Source organism: Lynx canadensis, chromosome C1 (assembly GCF_007474595.2).
Source record: "Lynx canadensis isolate LIC74 chromosome C1, mLynCan4.pri.v2, whole genome shotgun sequence".
In the NCBI taxonomy this organism is placed as follows: Eukaryota; Metazoa; Chordata; class Mammalia; order Carnivora; family Felidae; genus Lynx; species Lynx canadensis.
This window is the reverse complement of record NC_044310.1, coordinates 181,956,384-181,980,568: the sequence shown is the minus strand read 5'-3', so window position 1 is coordinate 181,980,568 and position 24,185 is coordinate 181,956,384. Positions and strand designations below refer to the sequence as shown.

The 24,185-nt window shown below is 38.9% G+C and overlaps 1 protein-coding gene across 2 annotated transcripts in view; it reads left to right on the top strand.

Moving 5' to 3' along the window:
* DNAH7 (dynein axonemal heavy chain 7) overlaps positions 1 to 24,185 on the top strand; it is a 270,159-nt gene that overhangs the window by 87,231 nt on the left and 158,743 nt on the right. For both annotated transcript variants that reach the window (XM_030328070.1, XM_030328069.1), the window contains 5 exons: positions 3,004 to 3,216; positions 8,247 to 8,356; positions 18,221 to 18,389; positions 20,788 to 20,890; positions 21,008 to 21,135. In XM_030328070.1, coding sequence (XP_030183930.1) covers positions 3,004 to 3,216; positions 8,247 to 8,356; positions 18,221 to 18,389; positions 20,788 to 20,890; positions 21,008 to 21,135 — 723 coding nt within the window. The remainder of the gene's footprint in view (positions 1 to 3,003; positions 3,217 to 8,246; positions 8,357 to 18,220; positions 18,390 to 20,787; positions 20,891 to 21,007; positions 21,136 to 24,185) is intronic.

The following is a 24,185-nucleotide window of genomic DNA, read 5'->3' as shown; positions in this document are numbered from 1 at the left end:
TTCTTTTTCATCTGCTTGTGATTACCCTGCTTCTTCCCGTGATCTGCTATCTGTGCACCTCGTCCCTGTCTGTATTTCATCCATGTTCAGTCCATTCAAGTTCTGTAGTAGCATCAAGAGGGGCTGGCACATGTTTTAGTATTCTATAATTATAAAAGTAATTATAGTACTCTATGATTTAGTATTCTATAGTATTAGTACTGATTTTTAAAAATGTAATGTGTAGGTCTATCATGGGAGGCTAGCATATGTTTTAGTATTATATGTGTTGATAATTTTTCCTCCTGATTAATGTGTGGTAAACATTTGAAACTGATTGCTTTGGTAGAACAGTTAGAGACTCTTGGCAGCCTCATAGAAGACTGGACACTTCCATTGTCTGCAAACATCCCAAGTTGTCTAGAGCTTGATGGTATAATAGCCCTGTGTTATCCTGTCACACTCCCAGAGGACCTGTTCAATTTATTCAGTGAATGTTGATTCTGCAACTCGTCTGCGTGAGGCATTACAGGGGCTGTAAAATGAATGAAAGAATCGCCGCTGTCACAGAGCTCGGGGTATTGCAGATACTGATGCGATTTTGAGTCACTGTATCATTGCATATGTAGAAGGATCTAGCTATGATAAAAATATTTGATTTCAGATAGGGTTTATTTTGACAGAATAGAATAGTTGCTACCTTTAGATTCATTAGCTCACTATACAGAATGGTTTACAAGGAAGAAAATGTAACAAAAATGCTATCGATACCGTGATTTTTTTTTTCTATCTAATCTGAATTCTCATTGATTCATATAAATTTTTTCCTAAAGAACTCAGTTTGTTGCAGTTTGAAGTTAAATTTTAGTTCCAAATCTGTTTTCCTAGTATAGGAAAATACATTCTGCTAGTGTATGTAGTACTAAATTCTTATGGACATATAATTTGTGCTGTCAGATTGAAAGATTAAATTTTTATTTTATGTTTTGTGTTGAACTATAGAGTGTGAGAACTGGTAAGGCTCTCAGAGACCCCCACTTTTACTGATGAGAAAACTAAGATGCACTCACTGGCATCTTAACATATTTTCACTAGTTGGCTCCAAGAATTTAAACACTTATGGCTATTTATTTTTATTTATTAAAAAAAATTTTTTTAACATTTATTTAGTTTTTGAGAGTCAGAGAGAGACTGAGCACGAGCAGGGGAGGTGCAGAGAGAGGGAGACACAGAATCGAAAGCAGGCTCCAGGCTCTGAGCTGCCAGCTCGGAGCCTGATGCGGGGCTTGAACCCAGGAACCATGAGATCATGACCCGACGTGAAGTCGGTCGCCCAACCGACTGAGCCGCCCAGGCGCCCCAACACTTATGGCCATTTAAAAATGGCTCGGACAGAAGTTTATCTTTCACTGCTTATGAAGAGAATTAATAGCAATCGATCATGTAAATAATATGAAGGCAATAGTATTCAAGCACTTCAAACCTTTGAAAGACTGACCTCCTTAAAAATAAAGATGAGGGGCGCCTGGGTGGCGCAGTCGGTTAAGCGTCCGACTTCAGCCAGGTCACGATCTCGCGGTCCGTGAGTTCGAGTCCCGCGTCAGGCTCTGGGCTGATGGCTCAGAGCCTGGAGCCTGTTTCCGATTCTGTGTCTCCCTCTCTCTCTGCCCCTCCCCCGTTCATGCTGTCTCTCTCTGTCCCAAAAATAAATAAACGTTGAAAAAAAAAAAAAAAAAGATGAAATGTTTCAAGGAAGAAAAGTGCCCCTCAGAGAAACAGTGTGCGGTCTCCAACCCTGCCCTTTAAACTTGTTCTCATTCTTGAAAATGCTCATTTTTAGTTACATCGCTACCACTTACCTGGTCCTGAAGGAATGAAATACACTGGTTGGTGCCCAATGTTCATTAAATATTATTAGATTGGAGAAAGAAAGCACACCAGCCTTCTGGAGCGTGTTGACACTCCCTTAAGCATATCGGTTTTCACTGATTCTAATTTGATCTTCGTCCTAAACCCTCTTCTCTTTTTTTTTTTTTTTTTTTTAATTTTTTTTTTCAACGTTTATTTATTTGTGGGACAGAGAGAGACAGAGCATGAACGGGGGAGGGGCAGAGAGAGAGGGAGACACAGAATCGGAAACAGGCTCCAGGCTCCGAGCCATCAGCCCAGAGCCTGACGCGGGGCTCGAACTCCCGGACCGTGAGATCGTGACCTGGCTGAAGTCGGACGCTCAACCGACTGCGCCACCCAGGCGCCCCCCCTCTTCTCTTTTTTAACTTACTGATTAGATTTACCCACCAAAAGAGAGCCTGGTACTCAGAACTGGCATTGCTCACCATAAACTAAAATGGGAGATGTTTTGTTTATTAAGATCTTTACTTTTCAAGTGGCACACGTCCAGCTCAGAAAGCTTACACAACAGGACTAAAAGGACTTTGGGATTCAAGGAAGAGCGGTCGGAATTGGGGTCTCAGAGCATCATTGCTACTGCAGTATCTCTCTTCCTTTGCCTTTCCTCTCTGCTGGTCTCTGGCAGGCTTGTTCCGCCAAGTGGATGAAGGCTTGCAGTAGCTTCAGATTGGCATACTCAGAGTCCCCCAAACCTAAAGAAAATCACTTTTTTCTCTGTGTGTAGCATTTCCTGGGAATGACTCTGATTGGCCCTGGCTGGGTCACACATCCCTCTCCCTGCCGCCGTTGGGATAGGGCAAGGTGATGGACAGCTCACCAGAACCACAGAGCATACAGAAGGAGTGGAGATAGGAGTGGAAAGGATGTTGAGTAGACACAAACCACATGTTCTTCTCTATCTGGCCAGGTTGGCCTCATTCACCTAATACTTTTGTAGTAAGAAGAATTGATTATTTTTAAATGGTGTCAAAGAATGAGAACAAGTTTAAATGGTGTCAATTGATTATATTTAAATGGGGGAAAATGTGGCAAACACTCTGTATATATGCTAGCTTGAAATGGTTTTGTTCAGAAAAATTCTGATCACGTTAATTATATCTTCTTTTCTTTCAGGCTCTTGAGCAGTACTTGGAAAAATGTAACATGCAAATTGATGACATTGTCACTTTGGTCCGTGGCAAATTGTCCAAGCAGAATCGTGTTACTCTGGGAGCTCTTGTGGTGCTGGATGTCCATGCTAGAGATGTCCTCACATCACTTGTTAAAAAACAAGTTAGCGATGACAGTGACTTCGAGTGGTTAAGTCAACTTAGGTACTATTGGCAAGTAAGTGAAATCACTGAATGTTATTACACAGCAATTTCAGCTCATAGCTTTTTAATTTGTGCTTGCTTGCTCATATGGGAAATAGTAGTAGAAGATTTTTTGTTGGGGCGCCCGGGTGGCTCAGTCGGTTGAGCCTCTGCCTTTGACGCATGTCATGATCTCTCGGTTCGTAAGTTCGAGCCCTGCGTCGGGCTCTGTGTTGACAGCTCAGAGCCTGGAGCCTGCTTCAGATTCTGTGTCTCCCTCTTTCTCTGCCCCTCCCCCGCTCATGCTCTGTGTCTCTTTCAAAAATAAAAAATAAACATTAAAAGAAAAAGATTTTTTGTTGATGGCTGACTCTACCCAAAGAAGCATTCTCCAGGCTGAAGGTTAAGGGAGGCGAAACTATGTATCATCCAAACAAAAAACTGTATCTTTATCTATACCCAACCCTATACCCAAATTTATAGTTACATATAAATACAGTATATATATATACATATATGGATGCTCACAAATTGAGTAATTATAAAAATCACTCATTTTAAATAAGCCATTATGCTCACAGAATCTGTAAAATGTCCAAACTAGACAGTTTAAAATTGTAATTTCAGATTTTTGACACATCTAAACAATGTAAAAACTCAGACTTTTAATTTGATTTCATCATTAAAGTTTGCTCTTCTTGGTCAGTAGAAGGCTCCAGAAACATCTGGAAGGAAGGCTCTTATCAGGATACCCAGGTGGGTGGTCATGGCAGCACAGCTGAGAATGCAGGAGGAATAGGGGCAGTTAGTACAGTGGACAAAGTTAAACCTGTTGAGAGTGGGAAGAAGGAGCTGAGGATGTCTGGAGATACAGACTCAAAAGTTCTTAGCAGATTCACTTTTGTGAAAGGCTTGTAGCTATGGAGTGGGAGGAGAAAAGATACAAGAATAAGAACCCGGGAAAACCATAGGAGAAGTAGTGGGTAGGAGCTCAGTGTGGAATCATTTCAAATACCAGATCCTAGGGTGCCTGGGTGACTCAGTTGGTTAAGCATCTGACTCTTGATTTTGGCTCAGGTCATGATCTCATGGTCATGGGATTGAGCTCTGTGTGGGGTTCCCTGCTGAGGATAGAGCTTGCTTGAGATTCTCTCTCTCTCCTCATCTCTCTTCTCCTCCTACTTTCTCTCTCTTCAATCAATAAGTGAATGAATGAATGAATGAATGAATGCCAGATCCTTCCCTTACCAGACGTAGGACTTGGGCAAGTTACTTACTCTCTAGAAGCATCAGCTTTCTTACCCATAAAATGATGATAATGAGAATATTCAATAGTGAAGATGAATTGAACAATTGATTATAAATATAGGAGAATCAATTACCAGAGAAATTAAAAAAACAATCCTATTTATAGTTGCATCAAAAAAGAATAAAATATATAAAATAAATTCAAACAATGAGGTAAAAGATTTGCATGCTGAAAACTCTAAGACATTGATGAAGGAAATTGAAGACACAAATGAATGGAAAGATACTTTGTGGATTGGAAAATTAATATTGTTAAAGTATTCCTAATACCCAAAGCAATCTACAGATTCAATGTAATCCCTATCAAAATTTCAATGGCATTTTTCACAGAAATACACAGTCTTAAAATTTGTATGCAGCCACAAAAGACACAAAGCAATCTTGAAAAAGAACAAAGCTGGAGGCATCCTGCTCCATGTTTTCAAACTATATTGCAAAGCTGTAGTAATCAGATCAGAATGGTATTGCCATCAAAACAGACATATGAATCACTGGAACAGAATAGAGAGCCCAGAAATACACCCAAACATCTATGACCAAATAATTTATGACAAAAAGCCAAGAATATGCAGTGGAGAAAGGACAGTCTATTCAATAAATAGTGTTGGGAAGACAGAATGACCATATAGGAAATAATGAAGCTGGACCACTGTCTTATACCATACACAATAATTAACTCAAAATGGATTAAAGACGTGAATGTAAGACCTGAAATAAAAAATTCATAGAAGAAAACATAGATGGTAAGCCCTTTAAATCAGTCTTGGCAATGATTTTTTTGGTGAGAAAAAGGCAGCAAAAGCAAAAATAAACAACAAGTGGGGCTACATCAAACTGAAACGTGCTATACAGCAGAGAAAACCATCAACAAAATGTAAAAGCAGCTTACTTAGTGGGAGAAAATACTTGCAAATCATATCTGATAAGGGGTTAACATCTAAAATATGTAAAGGACTCCTACAATTAATTCAATAGCAAAAACACAAACTATATAATTTGAAAATGGTCAAAGGATATGAATAGACATTTTTCCGAAGATGTACATATACCTAACAGGTTCATGAGAAGATGGTCGACATCATTAATCATCAGTAAAATGCAAATCAAAACCACAATGAAATATCCTCTCACACCTAACAAAATGGCTATTAACAAAAAAGGCAAAAGAGGGACGTCTGGGTGGCTCAGTCAAGTGTGACTCTTGATTTCTGCTCAGGTTAGTATCTCAAGGTTCAGTTCCTGAGATTGACCCCCCACTTTGGACAGTGCAGAACCTGCTTGGGAATCTCTCTCTGCACCTCCCCTACTCATATACACACACTCTCTCTAAATAAATAGACCTTAAAAAAAGACAAAAGATAACAGACAAAAGATAGCAATTGCTGGCAAGGGTGTGAAAAAAAAGGAACTGTTGTACGCTGTTGGTGGGAGTGTAGATTGGTGCAGCCACTATGGAAAACAGTATAGAGGTTCCTCAAAAAATAAAAAATAGAATATGACATGATCCAACAATTCCACCTCTGGGTATTATCTGAAGAAAACAAAAACACTAGAAAAGATACATGCACCTCCGTGTTTATTGAAGCATTATTTACAATAACTAAGTTATAGAAACAAACCTGAATGTCCATTGACACACCAATAAAGAAGACATGATATATATGTACAGGGGAATATTATTCAGCCAAAAAAAAATGATACCTTGCCATTTGTAACAATATGGATTGACCTTGAGGACGTTATGCTAAGTGAAATAGGTCAGACAAAGACGTACAATACGGTCTCACTTAAATGTGCAGTCTAAAACTAAACTCATAGATTGGTGAGCAGATCAGTGGTTGCCAGAGGCTGGGGATGGGAAAGTGGGAGAAATGGGTGAAAGGAGTCAAAAAGTGCAAACTTCTAGTTATAAATAAGCCATGGGGTTGTAATACACAGTATTTTACTATAGTTAATAGTACTGTACTACATATTTAAAAATTACTAAATCTTAAAATTCTCCTTATAAGAAAATTGTACTTATGTATGATGATAGATCTTAACTGGACTTACTGTGATTATTTTGCAGTAAACACAAATACTGAGTAATTATGTTTATACTCGAAACTAATATTGTATGTCAACTATACCTTAATTTTAAAAAGCCTTGGCAAGTAAAAAGAAAAGAATATATAGGAAAAATAGGGAACAAATATGTTTTTCATAGATATCTACGGAAAAAATGGAAGCCAGTGGCTTCAGTTACTTATCTAAGAAAATCAGATATTTAGTTCTTTGAATTTAATGATGTCTGAAAAGTGAATTTTACTTTTGTATTTTATTATTTTATTTATTTATTTATTTATTTATTTATTTATTTATTTATTTATTCTTAATTTATTTTTTTAATTTATCCGAGTTAGTTAGCATTTAGTGCAACAAAGATTTCAGGAGTAGATTCCTTAATGCCCCTTACCCATTTAGCTCACCCCCACCCCCACAACCTCTCCAGTAACCCTCTGTTTGTTCTCCATATTTAAGAGTCTCTTATGTTTTGTCCCCACCCTGTTTTATATTATTTTTGCTTCCCTTCCATTATGTTCATCTGTTTTGTATCTTAAATTCCTCATATGAGTGAAGTCATATGATATTCGTCTTTCTCTGACTAATTTTGCTTAGCATAATACCCTCTAGTTCATCCATGTAGTTACAAATGGCAAGATTTCATTCTTTTTGGTTGCCAAGTAATACTCTATTGTGTATACATATACCACATCTTCTTTATCCATTCATCCTTTGATGGACGTTGGGGCTCTTTCCATACTTTGGCTACTGTTGACAGTGCTGCTGTAAACATTGGGGTGCATGTGCCCCTTCAAAACAGCATACCTGTATCCCTTGGATAAATGCCTACTAGTGCAATTGCTGGGTTGTGGGGTAGTTCTATTTTTAATTTTTTGAGGAAACTCCGTATTGTTTTCCAGAGTGGCTGCACCAGTTTGCATTCTTACCAGCAGTGCAAGAGAGATCCTTTCTCTGCACCCTTGCCAACATCTGTTGTTGCCTGAGTTGTTAATGTTAGCCATTCTGACAGGTGTGAGGTGGTATCTGATTCTGGTTTTGATTTGTATTTCCCTGATGATGAGTGATGTTGAGCAGTTTTTCATGTGTCGGTTGGCCATCTGGATGTCTTCTTTGAAGACGTGTCTGTTCATGTCTTTTGCCCATTTCTTCACTGGATTATTTGTTTTTGGGTGTTGAGTTTGATAAGTTCTTTATAGATTTTGGACACTAACCCTTTATCTGATATGTCGTCTGTAAATAAGTATCTTCTCCCATTCCATCGGTTGCCTTTTAGTTTTGCTGATTGCTTCCTTTGCTTTGCAGAGCTTTTTATTTTGATGAGGTCCCAATAGTTCATTTTTGCTTTTGTTTCCCTGGCCTCCGGAGATGTGTTGAATAAGAAGTTGCTGCGGCCAAGATCAAAGAGTTTTTTGCCTGCTTTCTCCTCAAGGGTTTGGATGGCTTCCTGTCTTACATTGAGGTCTTTCATCCATTTTGGAGTTTTTTTGTGTGTGTATGGTGTAAGAAAGTGGTCCAGGCTCATTTTTCTGCCTGTGCTGTCCAGTTTTCCCAGCACCGCTTGCTGAAGAGACTTGAAAAGCGAATTTTAGGGAGTTTGTTTATAACATGACAATTGTTTTAAAGAGTTGGAAATTTCATATTATTTAAAATTTTGTTATTTAAGTTATCTTCATTTTCTATGATTTATCCTAGGAAAATCATTTAGAAACAAAGATGATCAATGCTGGCTTACGATATGGATATGAGTATCTGGGTAATTCCCCTAGACTGGTTATTACTCCGCTCACTGATCGATGTTACAGGTAAACTTGCTAACTTAAGGGTCTATTGGACATAAATTTCACTCACCCCTAGACCACTAAATCTTTAAAAGAATTATCTTTGACTCAGCAAATGTATTTTATATTATCTTTTCCTAGACTCTTAATACTCCTCTCAACTTGATTTTCAGTTTCTCGTTCTCTGCTGGCTTTTTCCTCTCAGCTCTGGAGCTAAATATTGCCAGATTTTGCTGCTGTTTTTTTTACACTATTCATTTCTTCTTTCCTTGAAACTTTCTCTTTGTTTTGGATCATTTAAGGCAAGACTGTTGCTTCCCCAGAAACGCAGAATTTTGTAGATTTCTGTTTTCATGCAGTGTTTCGTACCATGACTCATGGTTTCCCAAATGTTCTCATTCACTTTCAGGCTTTAATAGCCTACATTCTGAAGATCCACAAATCTATACCTCCAGCCAAGGTCTCTCCTGTAAACTTGTGCTACATACATGCCTGGTTGGGTATCTCCATTAGATAGCTCATAGGTATTTATGTTTATACTTTTTCTATCAGGTTTCTGAATAATAAAAAGGCTTTAACAACTTTAATCCAAGTTCCCACTCCTGTATTCCAAATTATTGTCAAAAACGAAAAGTGTTATTTTTTTTTTCAGATATTAACAGTTCATATAGGTATAATATCAAAATTAGCATCTTCCATCCAATTAAAAAATCTTTTTAATGTTTGTTTATTTTTGAGAAAGAGAGACAGAGTGCAAGCAGGGGAGGTGCAGACAGAGAGAAGGAGACACAGGATCTAAAGCAGGATCCAGGCTCTGAGCTGTCAGCACAGAGCCTGACCGTGGGGCTCGAACTCATGAACCATGAGATCATGACCTGAGCCAAAGTTGGACGTTCAAGCAACTGAGCCACCCAGGTGCCCCTCTTTCGTCCAATTTAAAACTCCCCTTCTCTCCCAGCTTGAGCTTGACTCAGACACAAAGCCTGCATTTGGAGAGGCAAATGTGTTCAGTCTTTTGTCAGTTTTATCCCTGTCCTTAGCATCTGTTCCTCAATAGCTCACCTGTGGCTCCTCCAATGTTGAAGGTTAATGGAGAAGGGGAGAAGGAAAGGGAGAGGTGGGTTTACATGTGACAAGAGTCTTGTGTGACAACTATCTCTTGGCTATTTGGTGCCCTCAGTGGGGACGCAAGCCTAGATATGCCAGATCTCCCATGGGATATTTATGTGGGTTTTCTGGAACTTCCCCCATCCCCTAGTTACCTGTGCAAAATGCCTTCTCTGGCTGGCTGCTGGTGACTTTTGCTTCAGCCTCTGTCTGAGGTCAACCACGCGCTGACATTCACCTTGGGATCTTTTCTGATTCTAAGTGGGTCTTCTGCACAGAGTCCCATTCAATGTGATTCAAATCTCCCTCCCTTCCAGTGGGATCTGGATCTGGTCAGATGATAAACATACATTTATTTTGCCAGTTATATGAGTACATCTCTCTCACTGTTAACAGTTTTCCCTGATTCTGCCATCAGAAGCAGCTACAGGCATTCTCTTGGTGCTAACTATTTTAAGTTGTGATTGAATTCCCAGTTCCTGTATTTTACAAATTCTGGGGGTCAGTGTGTCAAGCTTTTTGAATAGTTCTCTAAAGCTCCTCAGGTAGCTTGGGAGAGGGGTAGGTGCTGCTCTTCTTCTCTACGGAGGAATGGGAAATAGACAACATAATGGCAGCTCTTTCCAAAGAAATCTTACTCTTGACCCGTCATTTACAAGCTTCCTAGCCAATCTCTACATGCCCTGGTGCTAGGTGACCAATTTTACTTTCTGTAAGATAAGATGGCATACATTGCTCTCAGCTTGGGTTTTTAATAAACATTCTAAGACAGAAAGAGCTCTATTTGTATATTGTTATACTTTTTTATACTTTACAACTAATGTTTATATATGTTTATCAAAAATTTTATCATTCTTTACTCCCTATTGCTTCTTCCTTTGCCTTCTTTCTGGTTTAATTTTTCTTCTTACTAGGCAACATCTTTTAGTAATTATTTCAGCGAGGTTCTGCAAATAATAAGCTCTATCAATCTTTGTCTAAAAAAAATCTGGTCTTCACTCAGTTATTAGATGACAGGTTAGTTAGGTATAGAACCATCAGTGAATCATAATTTCCCCTCAGCTCCCCAAAGTTATTATTCTCCTGGCATTCATTGCTACTACTTAGTAGTGTGTTACTGTAATTATGATTCCTTTGTAGGTAAATTCTTTCTATTGTAGTTTTTAAGATTTTGTTGATGTTCACTGTAATGTTACTAGATGTGGGTAAGTTTTCATTTATCCCACTTGAGGCTTTTCATATCTTTCTTCAATTCTGGCAAATTCTCAGCCATTGCTTTTTAAATTTTGACTTCTCTGCAGTCTCTTCCTTCTTCTATGGTCTCTCAACTTTTTTTATATTCTATCTCAGAATCTTCCTGGGTGATTTCCTCATATACCTTCTAGTGCATAATTCTGTTTTTTCCATGGTTACTCTATTTAATCTGTTAACTTTTTAAAAAGTTCAGTCATGGGGGTTAAGAGGAAGATGGCGGCGTAGGAGGATGCTGGGCTCACCGCGCGCCCTGCTGATCACTTAGATTCCACCTACACCTGCCTAAATAACCCAGAAAACCACCAGAGGATTAGCGGAACAGAGTCACCAGACCCAAGTGCAGACGAGAGGCCCACGGAAGAGGGTAGGAAGGGCGGCGAGGCGGTGCGCGCTCCACGGACTGGCGGGAGGGAGCCGGGGCGGAGGGGCGGCTCGTCAGCCAAGCAGAGCCCCCGAGTCCGGCTTGCAAAAACGGAGGGGCCTGACAGACTGTGTTCTGACAGCAAGCGCGACTTAGCGTCTGGGAGGTCATAAGTTAACAGCTCTGCTCAGAAAGAAGGAAGGCTGGAGGACAAAGGGAGGGTGATTTGCGGAGCCCCCGGACGACAGAGCTCAGTTTGGCGGGGAACAAAGGCGCTCGCCAGCGCCATCTCCCCCGCCCATCCCCCCGCCAAAATCCCAAAGGGAACTGGTGCCGGCCAGGGAAATTGCTCGCTCCGCGCAAACACCCAACTCTGTGCTTCTGCGGAGCCAAACCTCCGGCAGCGGATCTGACTCCCTCCGGCTGCCACAGGGCCCCTCCTGAAGTGGATCACCTAAGGAGAAGCGAGCTAAGCCTGCCCCCCCTGCCGCCGTGCACCTTGCCTTCCCACCCCAGCTAATACGCCAGATCCCCAGCATCACAAGCCTGGCAGTGTGCAAGTAGCCCAGACGGGCCACGCCACCCCACAGTGAATCCCGCCCCTAGGAGAGGGGAAGAGAAGGCACACACCAGTCTGACTGTGGCCCCAGCGGTGGGCTGGGGGCAGACATCAGGACTGACTGCGGCCCCGCCCACCAACTCCAGTTATACACCACAGCACAGGGGAAGTGCCCTGCAGGTCCTCACCACGCCAGGGACTATCCAAAATGACCAAGCGGAAGAATTCCCCTCAGAAGAATCTCCAGGAAATAACAACAGCTAATGAGCTGATCAAAAAGGATTTAAATAATATAACAGAAAGTGAATTTAGAATAATAGTCATAAAATTAATCGCTGGGCTGGAAAACAGCATACAGGACAGCAGAGAATCTCTTGCTACAGAGATCAAGGGACTAAGGAACAGTCACGAGGAGCTGAAAAACGCTTTAAATGAAATGCAAAACAAAATGCAAACCACCACGGCTCGGATGGAAGAGGCAGAGGAGAGAATAGGTGAACTAGAAGATAAAGTTATGGAAAAAGAGGAAGCTGAGAAAAAGAGAGATAAAAAAATCCAGGAGTATGAGGGGAAAATTAGAGAACTAAGTGATACACTAAAAAGAAATAATATACGCATAATTGGTATCCCAGAGGAGGAAGAGAGAGGGAAAGGTGCTGAAGGGGTACTTGAAGAAATAATAGCTGAGAACTTCCCTGAACTGGGGAAGGAAAAAGGCATTGAAATCCAAGAGGCACAGAGAACTCCCTTCAGACGTAACTTGAATCGATCTTCTGCACGACATATCATAGTGAAACTGGCAAAATACAAGGATAAAGAGAAAATTCTGAAAGCAGCAAGGGGTAAACGTGCCCTCACATATAAAGGGAGACCTATAAGACTCGTGACTGATCTCTCTTTTGAAACTTGGCAGGCCAGAAAGAATTGGCACGAGATTTTCAGTGTGCTAGACAGCAAAAATATGCAGCCGAGAATCCTTTATCCAGCAAGTCTGTCATTTAGAATAGAAGGAGAGATAAAGGTCTTCCCAAACAAACAAAAACTGAAGGAATTTGTCACCACTAAACCAGCCCTACAAGAGATCCTAAGGGGGACCCTGTGAGACAAAGTACCAGAGACATCACTACAAGCATAAAACATACAGACATCACAATGACTCTAAACCCGTATCTTTCTATAATAACACTGAATGTAAATGGATTAAATGCGCCAACCAAAAGACATAGGGTATCAGAATGGATAAAAAAACAAGACCCATCTATTTGCTGTCTACAAGAGACTCATTTTAGACCTGAGGACACCTTTAGATTCAGAGTGAGGGGATGGAGAACTATTTATCATGCTACTGGAAGCCAAAAGAAAGCTGGAGTAGCCATACTTATATCAGACAAACTAGACTTTAAATTAAAGGCTGTAACAAGAGATGAAGAAGGACATTATATAATAGTTACAGGGACTATCCATCAGGAAGAGCTAACAATTATAAATGTCTATGTGCCGAATACCGGAGCCCCCAAATATATAAAACAATTACTCACAGACATAAGCAACCTTATTGATAAGAATGTGGTAATTGCTGGGGACTTTAACACCCCACTTACAGAAATGGATAGATCATCTAGACACACAGTCAATAAAGAAACAAGGGCCCTGAATGAGACATTGGATCAGATGGACTTGACAGATATATTTAGAACTCTGCATCCCAAAGCAACAGAATATACTTTCTTCTCGAGTGCACATGGAACATTCTCCAAGATAGATCATATACTGGGTCACAAAACAGCCCTCCATAAGTTTACAAGAATTGAAATTATACCATGCATACTTTCAGACCACAATGCTATGAAGCTTGAAATCAACCACAGGAAAAAGTCTGGAAAACCTCCAAAAGCATGGAGGTTAAAGAACACCCTACTAACGAATGAGTGGGTCAACCAGGCAATTAGAGAAGAAATCAAAAAATATATGGAAACAAACGAAAATGAAAATACAACAATCCAAACGCTTTGGGACGCAGCGAAGGCAGTCCTGAGAGGAAAATACATTGCAATCCAGGCCTATCTCAAGAAACAAGAAAAATCCCAAATACAGAATCTAACAGCACACCTAAAGGAACTAGAAGCAGAACAGCAAAGGCAGCCTAAACCCAGCAGAAGAAGAGAAATAATAAAGATCAGAGCAGAAATAAACAATATAGAATCTAAAAAGACTGTAGAGCAGATCAACGAAACCAAGAGTTGGTTTTTTGAAAAAATAAACAAAATTGACAAACCTCTAGCCAGGCTTCTCAAAAAGAAAAGGGAGATGACCCAAATAGATAAAATCATGAATGAAAATGGAATTATTACAACCAATCCCTCAGAGATACAAGCAATTATCAGGGAATACTATGAAAAATTATATGCCAACAAATTGGACAACCTGGAAGAAATGGACAAATTCCTGAACACCCACACTCTTCCAAAACTCAATCAGGAGGAAATAGAAAGCTTGAACAGACCCATAACCAGTGAAGAAATTGAATCGGTTATCAAAAATCTCCCAACAAATAAGAGTCCAGGACCAGATGGCTTCCCAGGGGAGTTCTACCAGACATTTAAAGCAGAGATAATACCTATCCTTCTCAAGCTATTCCAAGAAATAGAAAGGGAAGGAAAACTTCCAGACTCATTCTATGAAGCCAGTATTACTTTGATTCCTAAACCAGACAGAGACCCAGTAAAAAAGAGAACTACAGGCCAATATCCCTGATGAATATGGATGCAAAAATTCTCAATAAGATACTAGCAAATCGAATTCAACAGCATGTAAAAAGAATTATTCACCATGATCAAGTGGGATTCATTCCTGGGATGCAGGGCTGGTTCAACATTCGCAAATCAATCAACGTGATACATCACATTAACAAAAAAAAAGAGAAGAACCATATGATCCTGTCAATCGATGCAGAAAAGGCCTTTGACAAAATCCAGCACCCTTTCTTAATAAAAACCCTTGAGAAAGTCGGGATAGAAGGAACATACTTAAAGATCATAAAAGCCATTTATGAAAAGCCCACAGCTAACATCATCCTCAACGGGGAAAAACTGAGAGCTTTTTCCCTGAGATCAGGAACACGACAGGGATGCCCACTCTCACCGCTGTTGTTTAACATAGTGCTGGAAGTTCTAGCATCAGCAATCAGACAACAAAAGGAAATCAAAGGCATCAAAATTGGCAAAGATGAAGTCAAGCTTTCGCTTTTTGCAGATGACATGATATTATACATGGAAAATCCGATAGACTCCACCAAAAGTCTGCTAGAACTGATACATGAATTCAGCAAAGTTGCAGGATACAAAATCAATGTACAGAAATCAGTTGCATTCTTATACACTAACAATGAAGCAACAGAAAGACAAATAAAGAAACTGATCCCATTCACAATTGCACCAAGAAGCATAAAATACCTAGGAATAAATCTAACCAAAGATGTAAAGGATCTGTATGCTGAAAACTATAGAAAGCTTATGAAGGTAATTGAAGAAGATTTAAAGAAATGGAAAGACATTCCCTGCTCATGGATTGGAAAAATAAATATTGTCAAAATGTCAATACTACCCAAAGCTATCTACACATTCAATGCAATCCCAATCATAATTGCACCAGCATTCTTCTCGAAATTAGAACAAGCAATCCTAAAATTCATATGGAACCACAAAAGGCCCCGAATAGCCAAAGGAATTTTGAAGAAGAAGACCAAAGCAGGAGGCATCACAATCCCAGACTTTAGCCTCTACTACAAAGCTGTAATCATCAAGACAGCATGGTATTGGCACAAAAACAGACACACAGACCAATGGAATAGAATAGAAACCCCAGAACTAGACCCACAAACGTATGGCCAACTCATCTTTGACAAAGCAGGAAAGAACATCCAATGGAAAAAAGACAGCCTCTTTAACAAATGGTGCTGGGCGAACTGGACAGCAACATGCAGAAGGTTGAAACTAGACCACTTTCCTACACCATTCACAAAAATAAACTCAAAATGGATAAAGGACCTAAATGTGAGACAGGAAACCATCAGAACCTTAGAGGAGAAAGCAGGAAAAGACCTCTCTGACCTCAGCCGTAGCAATCTCTTACTCGACACATCCCCAAAGGCAAGGGAATTAAAAGCAAAAGTGAATTACTGGGACCTTATGAAGATAAAAAGCTTCTGCACAGCAAAGGAAACAACCAACAAAACTAAAAGGCAACCAACGGAATGGGAAAAGGTATTTGCAAATGACATATCGGACAAAGGGCTAGTATCTAAAATCTATAAAGAGCTCACCAAACTCCACACCCGAAAAACAAATAACCCAGTGAAGAAATGGGCAGAAAACGTGAATAGACACTTCTCTAAAGAAGACATCCAGATGGCCAACAGGCACATGAAAAGATGTTCAGCGTCGCTCCTTATCAGGGAAATACAAATCAAAACCACACTCAGGTATCACCTCACGCCAGTCAGAGTGGCCAAAATGAACAAATCAGGAGACTATAGATGCTGGAGAGGATGTGGAGAAACGGGAACCCTCTTGCACTGTTGGTGGGAATGCAAATTGGTGCAGCCGCTCTGGAAAGCAGTGTGGAGGTTCCTCAGAAAATTAAAAATAGACCTACCCTATGACCCAGCAATAGCACTGCTAGGAATTTATCCAAGGGATACAGGAGTACTGATGCATAGGGGCACTTGTACCCCAATGTTCATAGCAGCACTCTCAACAATAGCCAAATTATGGAAAGAGCCTAAATGTCCATCAACTGATGAATGGATAAAGAAATTGTGGTATATATACACAATGGAATACTATGTGGCAATGAGAAAAAATGAAACATGGCCTTTTGTAGCAACGTGGATGGAACTGGAGAGTGTAATGCTAAGTGAAATAAGCCATACAGAGAAAGACAGATACCATATGGTTTCACTCTTATGTGGATCCTGAGAAACTTAACAGGAACCCATGGGGGAGGGGAAGGAAAAAAAAAAAAGAGGTTAGAGTGGGAGAGAGCCAAAGCATAAGAGACTGTTAAAAACTGAAAACAAACTGAGGGTTGATGGGGGGTGGGAGGGAGGGGAGGGTGGGTGATGGGTATTGAGGAGGGCACCTTTTGGGATGAGCACTGGGTGTTGTATGGAAACCAATTTGTCAATAAATTTCATATATATAAAAAAAAAATTAAAAAAAAAATAAATAAAAAAATAAAAAGTTCAGTCATTAGAGGTGCCTGGGTGGCTAAGTCCGTTAAGCGTCTGACTTGGACTTAGGTCATGATCTCACAGTTTGTGAGTTCGGGAACCATGCTGGCTGGGTTCTGTGCTGACAGCTCAGAGCCTGGAGCCTGCTTCACATTCTGTGTCTGCCTCTCTCTCTCTGCTCCTCCCCTGTTCATGCTCGTGCTTTCTCTCTCTCCCTCTCCCTCTCTCTCAAATATAAACATCTAAAAAAAAAAGTTCAATGACTATATTTTTTATTGCTAGAGTTCACGTTGCCTCTTTTATGAAATTGGCTTTTTTCCCCTCACAATTTTCTTATGTCTATTGCTTTTTATTAAAATCTAATTGAATAAACCACCAGGATGCCAAAGAGTACCATGTACACAGTAATCCTCCCACACCTTTGTCCATCTGCCACTGCAAGTCTGACTCTTAACTCAGATCCCTCTCTCTCTAGTTTTAATCGTGAGTTCCTTTTTTAGTAAGGGTCACTTCCCCATGCAGTCTTACATTTCCTCAGCTGTGGAGGTGTCCATGGGGAGCAGTTTCACATTTACCTCTGAAAAGGGCTCTAGGGTTTTCTTTGGTCCAGAACAAAATTTCAATGTTAATTTCTTAGTTTGGGTTCACATGCCCATGAATAATGGATATTGGGACCATACCCCTATGAATGATGTAGGCTTTTGATTGGGTGCTACATGAAGTATAAGCTTCCTAACTCCTCTGTAGTTGATTCTTTGTCTTTTTTGAGTAGGCTGCTAAAATAACTTTACTTCCTCTTTAGAGAGAAGTCAGTTTTTCAAGGCTTCTGAGTTTATATAGGTAAATCTGTTTCAGCTCTTCACCTCGCTCAGTTCTAAGAGTTTTTCTATTCCTGTGGTAGTAAATACACTTGTGTTTGTATGCAGATCCCAAAACAATATGCACCTCTATAGTTTAAGCACCTAATTACTGACAGCATTGCATTTCCTCTTCTTTGGTGATTTCCTTTCCGTTCTTTCAAAAATGGCTATGTATTTCCAAAGTTAGTATCTTTTTCTATGTAGCATTTCCAAATTCTTGTAATTAGGGGCATTGGATGGTTTACGGCCTCAGCTGAATTCTCCATATTGACCAGAGTCAGCATTGAATTTCAAAAGTGTGTTTGTTCTGACTTTGTCATATATAATCAGCTATTCACAAATTAAATATGATAACAGATAAAGTAATGCACAAAGATTTTCCGAGATTCATGGGAAGGAAGAAATTATTTAAGAGGAAGGAGAAAATTTGGCTGTCAGTTTAAACTTTTCCTCTGTTCATAATAGATATTTAAGAATAACGTTATTCTACAAAGATTGCTTATTGCTTCTATTTCAGGACCTTGTTTGGAGCTCTTCACCTGCACCTTGGAGGAGCACCTGAAGGGCCAGCTGGCACAGGAAAGACCGAAACTACCAAAGATTTAGCAAAAGCAGTGGCCAAACAGTGTGTCGTTTTCAACTGCTCTGATGGGTTGGATTATCTAGCTTTAGGGAAATTCTTTAAGGTTTGAATTGACTCATTTCTTTACAAAACGATGACTTCTCAGAGAGGAAGTTCATTTATAATGAAAGATAATTTAATGCAAGTATAAGACTTATTTGTATTTTAAGTAAAATTAAAACACTATCTTCATTCTCAAGAGGAGTAGGGTTATTTCAAAAGCTTACCTGAGAAGGAACTGTCCCTCAGCCCCCAGCCCCTGCTGTGATGGGTCAATATTACTAATAGGAATGAGTGGTGTCCCTTCAGTATACTGGGGCAGCTAAAAATGTGAGAACAAATACATCACGTAAAGACTGTGGGGAATCTCTTCTTTAACCTATAGCTCTTATTATTAACAAGTCATGATTTAGTAATTTACTTTCACAGATACACTCTAGTTAATCTTTTTATGTGAAGTTAAAATCCACTTTTTATTCTTATTCTGAGTCAGATTCTCACTCCTAGGAGTCTGTAAGATTACAAAAGGGGGAAGTTAAAAATATAACATCCTTGTCTAAAAACCCATGACATCTGGGGTGCCTGGGTGGCTCAATCAGTTAAGCATCTGACTTCGGCTCAGGTCATGATCTCAGGGTCCGTGAGTTTGAGCCCCACGTCAGGCTCTGTGTTGACAGCTCAGAGCCTGGAGCCTGCTTCAGATTCTGTGTCTCTGTCTCTCTGCCCCTCCCCTGCTCATTCTCTCTCTCTCTCTCTCTCTCTCTCTCTCTCTCTCTCAAAAATAAATAAACATTAAAAAAAATTAAACCTATGAATATCTGGTCTTTTTAGCATTTTATTGCTACAGCCTATTAGTCCTTAAAATGTTAGTTGGTACAGTTGACCACAGAATTATCCGTTTGGGATTATGGGTTCTGTTTATTTGTTTATGTGTATGTTTCTGTGAAGATTCTGTAATTCTTACTTTTAAATATTCTGTAATTATTTTCCAAAATTTATTTCAGAAAAGTTAACATTAAAAATGCACATACACAAACTCACAAAAAAAGAATATACAAATCCTACCCTGTACAATAAACTGTTCTGGCTGAAATACGACCTGGTCATTTTATAACAGATATGGAATATAAAAAGTGTCTGCCTTTGTTATGCTGAAACAATTAGAAAAAGATTTTAAAAGTCAAAATTATAATAAGTATCAAAAAAGCATTCCAATGTCCCCTTATCACATTAATCATACTCTGTAATGACACGCAATCTTACTGTAATGATTATTTATGAAAGAGATAGTAAATCTTAAAGAGTCTGTGTGTAGTGTAGTTTGAACAGCTATTATATTCCTAAATGTTTAAAGAAAAGTCTGGTATGTACTACTCAGTTTTTGAATGTATATAATGATATTCTTCATTCTTTGCTATAGATTGAAAAGTATGTGTTGGTTACATACTTTGTGTTAGGAACATGCTGAATAATGGGGGTACAGAATGAGACAGACATGGGTCTTACTATTAAGAACCTCACAATCCTTATAATTGATTGAATATGTAACTTCAAAAGCATTTTTTGTTCTCTGTGATTTCTAATCCTTTTATGATATGCAGAGATCAAAGTCATAGTCTTCTCTAATGAAAATGTACTAATCTTCGAAATTCATGGAGTTCACGTTTAATCCAGTGGGATTCAGTAGTGGAACTGTGTATAAATCCAATGTCAGGCACTATTAGCTGTGTGGCCTTTTATTAATTACTTAATATCTTGTATGATATAGTCTTAGTTTCTTTACATAAAAGACATGCATCATGCCTGGCATCTACCAGGTACTTAATGAAACACATATACATACACATACAATCTACAGGAAATGCATTCAATAAATGTCAAATTGATTTTTTTTAAGTAAATTTGAATTTGGACTGAGCTACTCAAGCTTGGTTTTCCAGTTTTCTTTAATGACCAAAGGACACATATTTGTGAGGTAGTTTTGAGTTAGAAGTGCAAACTGGGGCCTGAGACTGTTAGTTGACTGTTAAGGTCCTAAGACCACAAAGTAGTCTCATTAGCAAAGAAATCATCTTATTTAGAGAATTATTGCAATCTAGAAAATGAGAAAATAAAATCTAGAAAATAAAAAATTGCATGTAGAAAAAGCAAGCAAAATCAACTTGTATACAAAAAAGTAAGAAAGGCTTTGAGATTTCAGGTATACATCTAAATGCCAAGAGATATACAGAAAATAAAAAGCTATAGATCAATTGGACAATTTTCCAACTGATCAAACTCCTTATTCATGGAGAATAATGAATTTCTAATAAAAAATAATATGCTGTCTTTAAAGATAAAGGTGAATAAGGAATTTCCTTGCTAGGATATTAAATCCTCGAAAACATCAGGTGAAAACGCAACATTTCAATGCAACATTCAATCAGATATAATTGAAAAATTTCATTACTCTTTTCTCCCAGGGACTGTTATCTTGTGGCGCCTGGGCTTGCTTTGATGAGTTTAACAGAATTGATTTGGAAGTACTGTCTGTGGTTGCTCAACAAATTCTTACTATCCAAAGAGGTAATGGACTAGTTTGTCTCTGCATTATGTGAAAACAGAAATATGAGAGGCAGTGCATGGCACAAATCGTATTTATATGTGGAATTGCTAATGCGTTTCATTCTTGATGACCCACAGGTATTAATGCAGGTACTGATATACTGGTGTTTGAAGGAACCGAGTTAAAACTCGACCCCACGTGTGCTGTCTTTATAACAATGAACCCTGGATATGCAGGGCGATCAGAACTGCCAGATAATCTGAAGGTACAGAAGGGGCAATTATATCATCTATTTCCTCTCTGTAGTTTATAAAGTTAATATGTAAAAAAGAAAGAACATGTCATCTTTGAATTTTATGCAAAACATTTGCTTTTGGATGTTATAGAACACTCTTTTAGAAAATAATTTGTAAAGCTTTGAGTGCCCTTAGAAAATAAATACGCAAACCCAGTGCAGTTTCCAAATTTGTGTTTAAAAAATAATGATAATTGGGGCTCCTGGCTGTGGCTCAGTCAGTAGAGCATTCAACTCTTGATCTCAGGGTTGTGAGTTCAAGCCCCACGTTGGGCATGGAGCCTACTAAAAAAAATAATGATAATTACAGAAAATTAGAAAATATAGGAAATACTGAAAAAGATACCCATCCTATTCTTTACTATATTGTATCCCACAATTTTAAATGCCTTTTAAAATGCTCATTTTAAATGGTGGAATCAGGCAATTGTGTATGCTCAGTTTTTTTTCCAGGTTAACATTATAGCATGAGCATTTTCCTGTCTGTATAAACGTAATTCAAAACAGTAAATAAATTTACTGCATTGTGCCTTACTGTTATTTAGGTTGCTTTTAGTTTTCCTTTGTTATGAATAATAATGCAATGGCAATTTTTACTTAAGGCTTTTCTCTATTTTAAAATATTTCCTGAAGTATGGCCATAGGACCAAGTGCTGTGTTGCTGAATTGCCTTCCAACAGAGGCTGAAATAATTCACAGCTCACATCAACTCTCAGTTCTCATTTATACCCAACACTATTTTTTTTTCTGGGTAAAATGAGCAAAACACTTTGCTAATTCAATCTAGAATCTTCACTTAAAAAACAAAAAGTTGATTGTGAGAGAAATATGGCATTTCCCCATATCTTAGGCATTTTATATCCTTTTCTGATAAACTGCATCTATGGCTAGTGCATAAAGAACAATGTTGAAGAATAATGCAATGGTAATTGTGGATCTAAAACCGAGTTCCCTGGAGCTTGTTCCTACATTCCTTCCACTATTCACATATTTAGATGGACTTCTTAGACTAGGTGAGGAATTTTTCTCTTCCACCGAAAAGACTTGATTCAACCAATTGCTACCCGGTATTTGGTATTTGTATTCCATGCACTTTTATATGTTAGATGTTTTAGTACTCTGCCTTAGTGAAGGATGGTATGATTAAAAAATAAAAACTGGTAAATCTTCTTTTATCTAAGAAGCATTTTGCAACTTTTCATTGTGGTTTACATTTGGAAAGCTCTTTTTGTAGCAGTGCTTTTATTTGCTGTTTTTCTTAAGTAGGATCAACGTGATTACATAGTATTTGTAAAGGCAGAAAGGTGTGAATAGCTCATCGTAAAAAGCTGGGACTGTTATTAGCTGAGTGTGTCAATGCCCTTGTAACCTGTAATGCAGGTTGTCTCATGGTTTCATGTGCCGTGCGTGTTGAAATGGTGTCAAAATTATCCACCTGTGGTTCTGTGGGTGATGTATTATTTTCCTTCTACTTTAGACCAAAAGTTGCTCTTAAATTCTGGTAGCTTTGTTGTTCTTCCCACTGTGCAGTCTCCTTAGTTAGAAGTGCTACAGGGTGTCTGTTTGCAAGTATACATGGAAACACCTAACAATTTTGAAGAAAATGCCTTAGTCTGAAAAGAAAGAAATCTGTCTTCCTTGAAACAAAAACAAAAGTCTTACTGAGGCCCAGAGGCCTGGAGAATGTCTTCAAAGTCATCCTTGAAGCTTCCCTCTTCTTCACCCAGTGGTTCAGCTGGTCCCCAATAATGGGAATCCTATTTTACAAAAGCCTTATAGTTCTTGCTGCTCCCACTTAGTCTCATCACCACACCTTGTTTCTGTCCCTCTTCAGTCTCCTCTTGTGTGTCTTAGTGCAGCAACCCACTTGTCACCAATCTCTTCCTCACTAAAATTCACTCTAACGAATTCCCCATTAAAAGTCTACCGGTGTCATCAGAAGAAATGTGATCCTATAACTTCCAGAGTTAAGCTACTGGGCTTTTTGTTTTTGTTTTGCCTGCAGAAAAACTGTTCAAAGTTCTTGGCCTGATCTACAAGAACCTTGGAATTAGGACCCAGCTTCCCCTGGGCTGCCATCTCCCTACGCCTATGTGCATCATGCAGAAAGAGTCCCCTTTTGACATCCTGTACCCCTAGATAAGATCTGCATAGTAGGTCGATTCCTTAAGCACATTTCTACCTTAGAGAAGCTATAGTTAATATTAAAACTATTCTAATCCACTCAACATGACATTTCAGAATAGTCGAATGCTAGAAGCCATGGTAAAACAGGCATATTCCAGATCTTCTAATATCACAAAGCCAATAACCTGATACATAGCTTTCCAGAAAGATAATGGTCGTGTTGACTATATGTATCAGAATTCATTCAAGCCTGGGTATGATACTTGGAACTATACTCTTACACTCAAGAAAGTATGTCATTGGGTAAGCCAGAATCTAACTTAAAAATTTTTAAGAGCACTAAATTGCCTTTAAACTTATTGCTGTTACTAACAAATTATTTCTGACACATTTCAAATCAAAGCATATCATATCAGTATTTCTCACACACTGTTTGAGAATCATTGAATTAGAATATCCACCCCCATAACAGTTTAGTCCTAAAAATATTTTGAGCAGGATGCTTTCCTCTGTGATATATAAAAGGCAAAGTTAAGTCTTTGGTGAAGGATTCCTATTGGATGGAACAGCATGATAACCCCTCAAAACTTCTTTACCACACTCTGTTTTTTGTTCTCTTGGCTACTGATCTGTCTGTTGCATAGTGTTCCACGGCCATATTGCTAATAGGGCTGAAAGAATGTGAATAGGAATTTGTGAAATACCTGAGGTTGTCAGAGGGAAGCCTACAACACACAGACCTGAATGTTCACCTTAAACTAGTAGCAGTTTATACTATTGTGGAAAGACCACACCACCCTAACCTAGCCATGGACCCACTGACTGATTTGTTCATTGATTCATTGATTGATTCATTCATTCTTTTACTTGAGAGAAAAAAAAAAGTGGTTGAG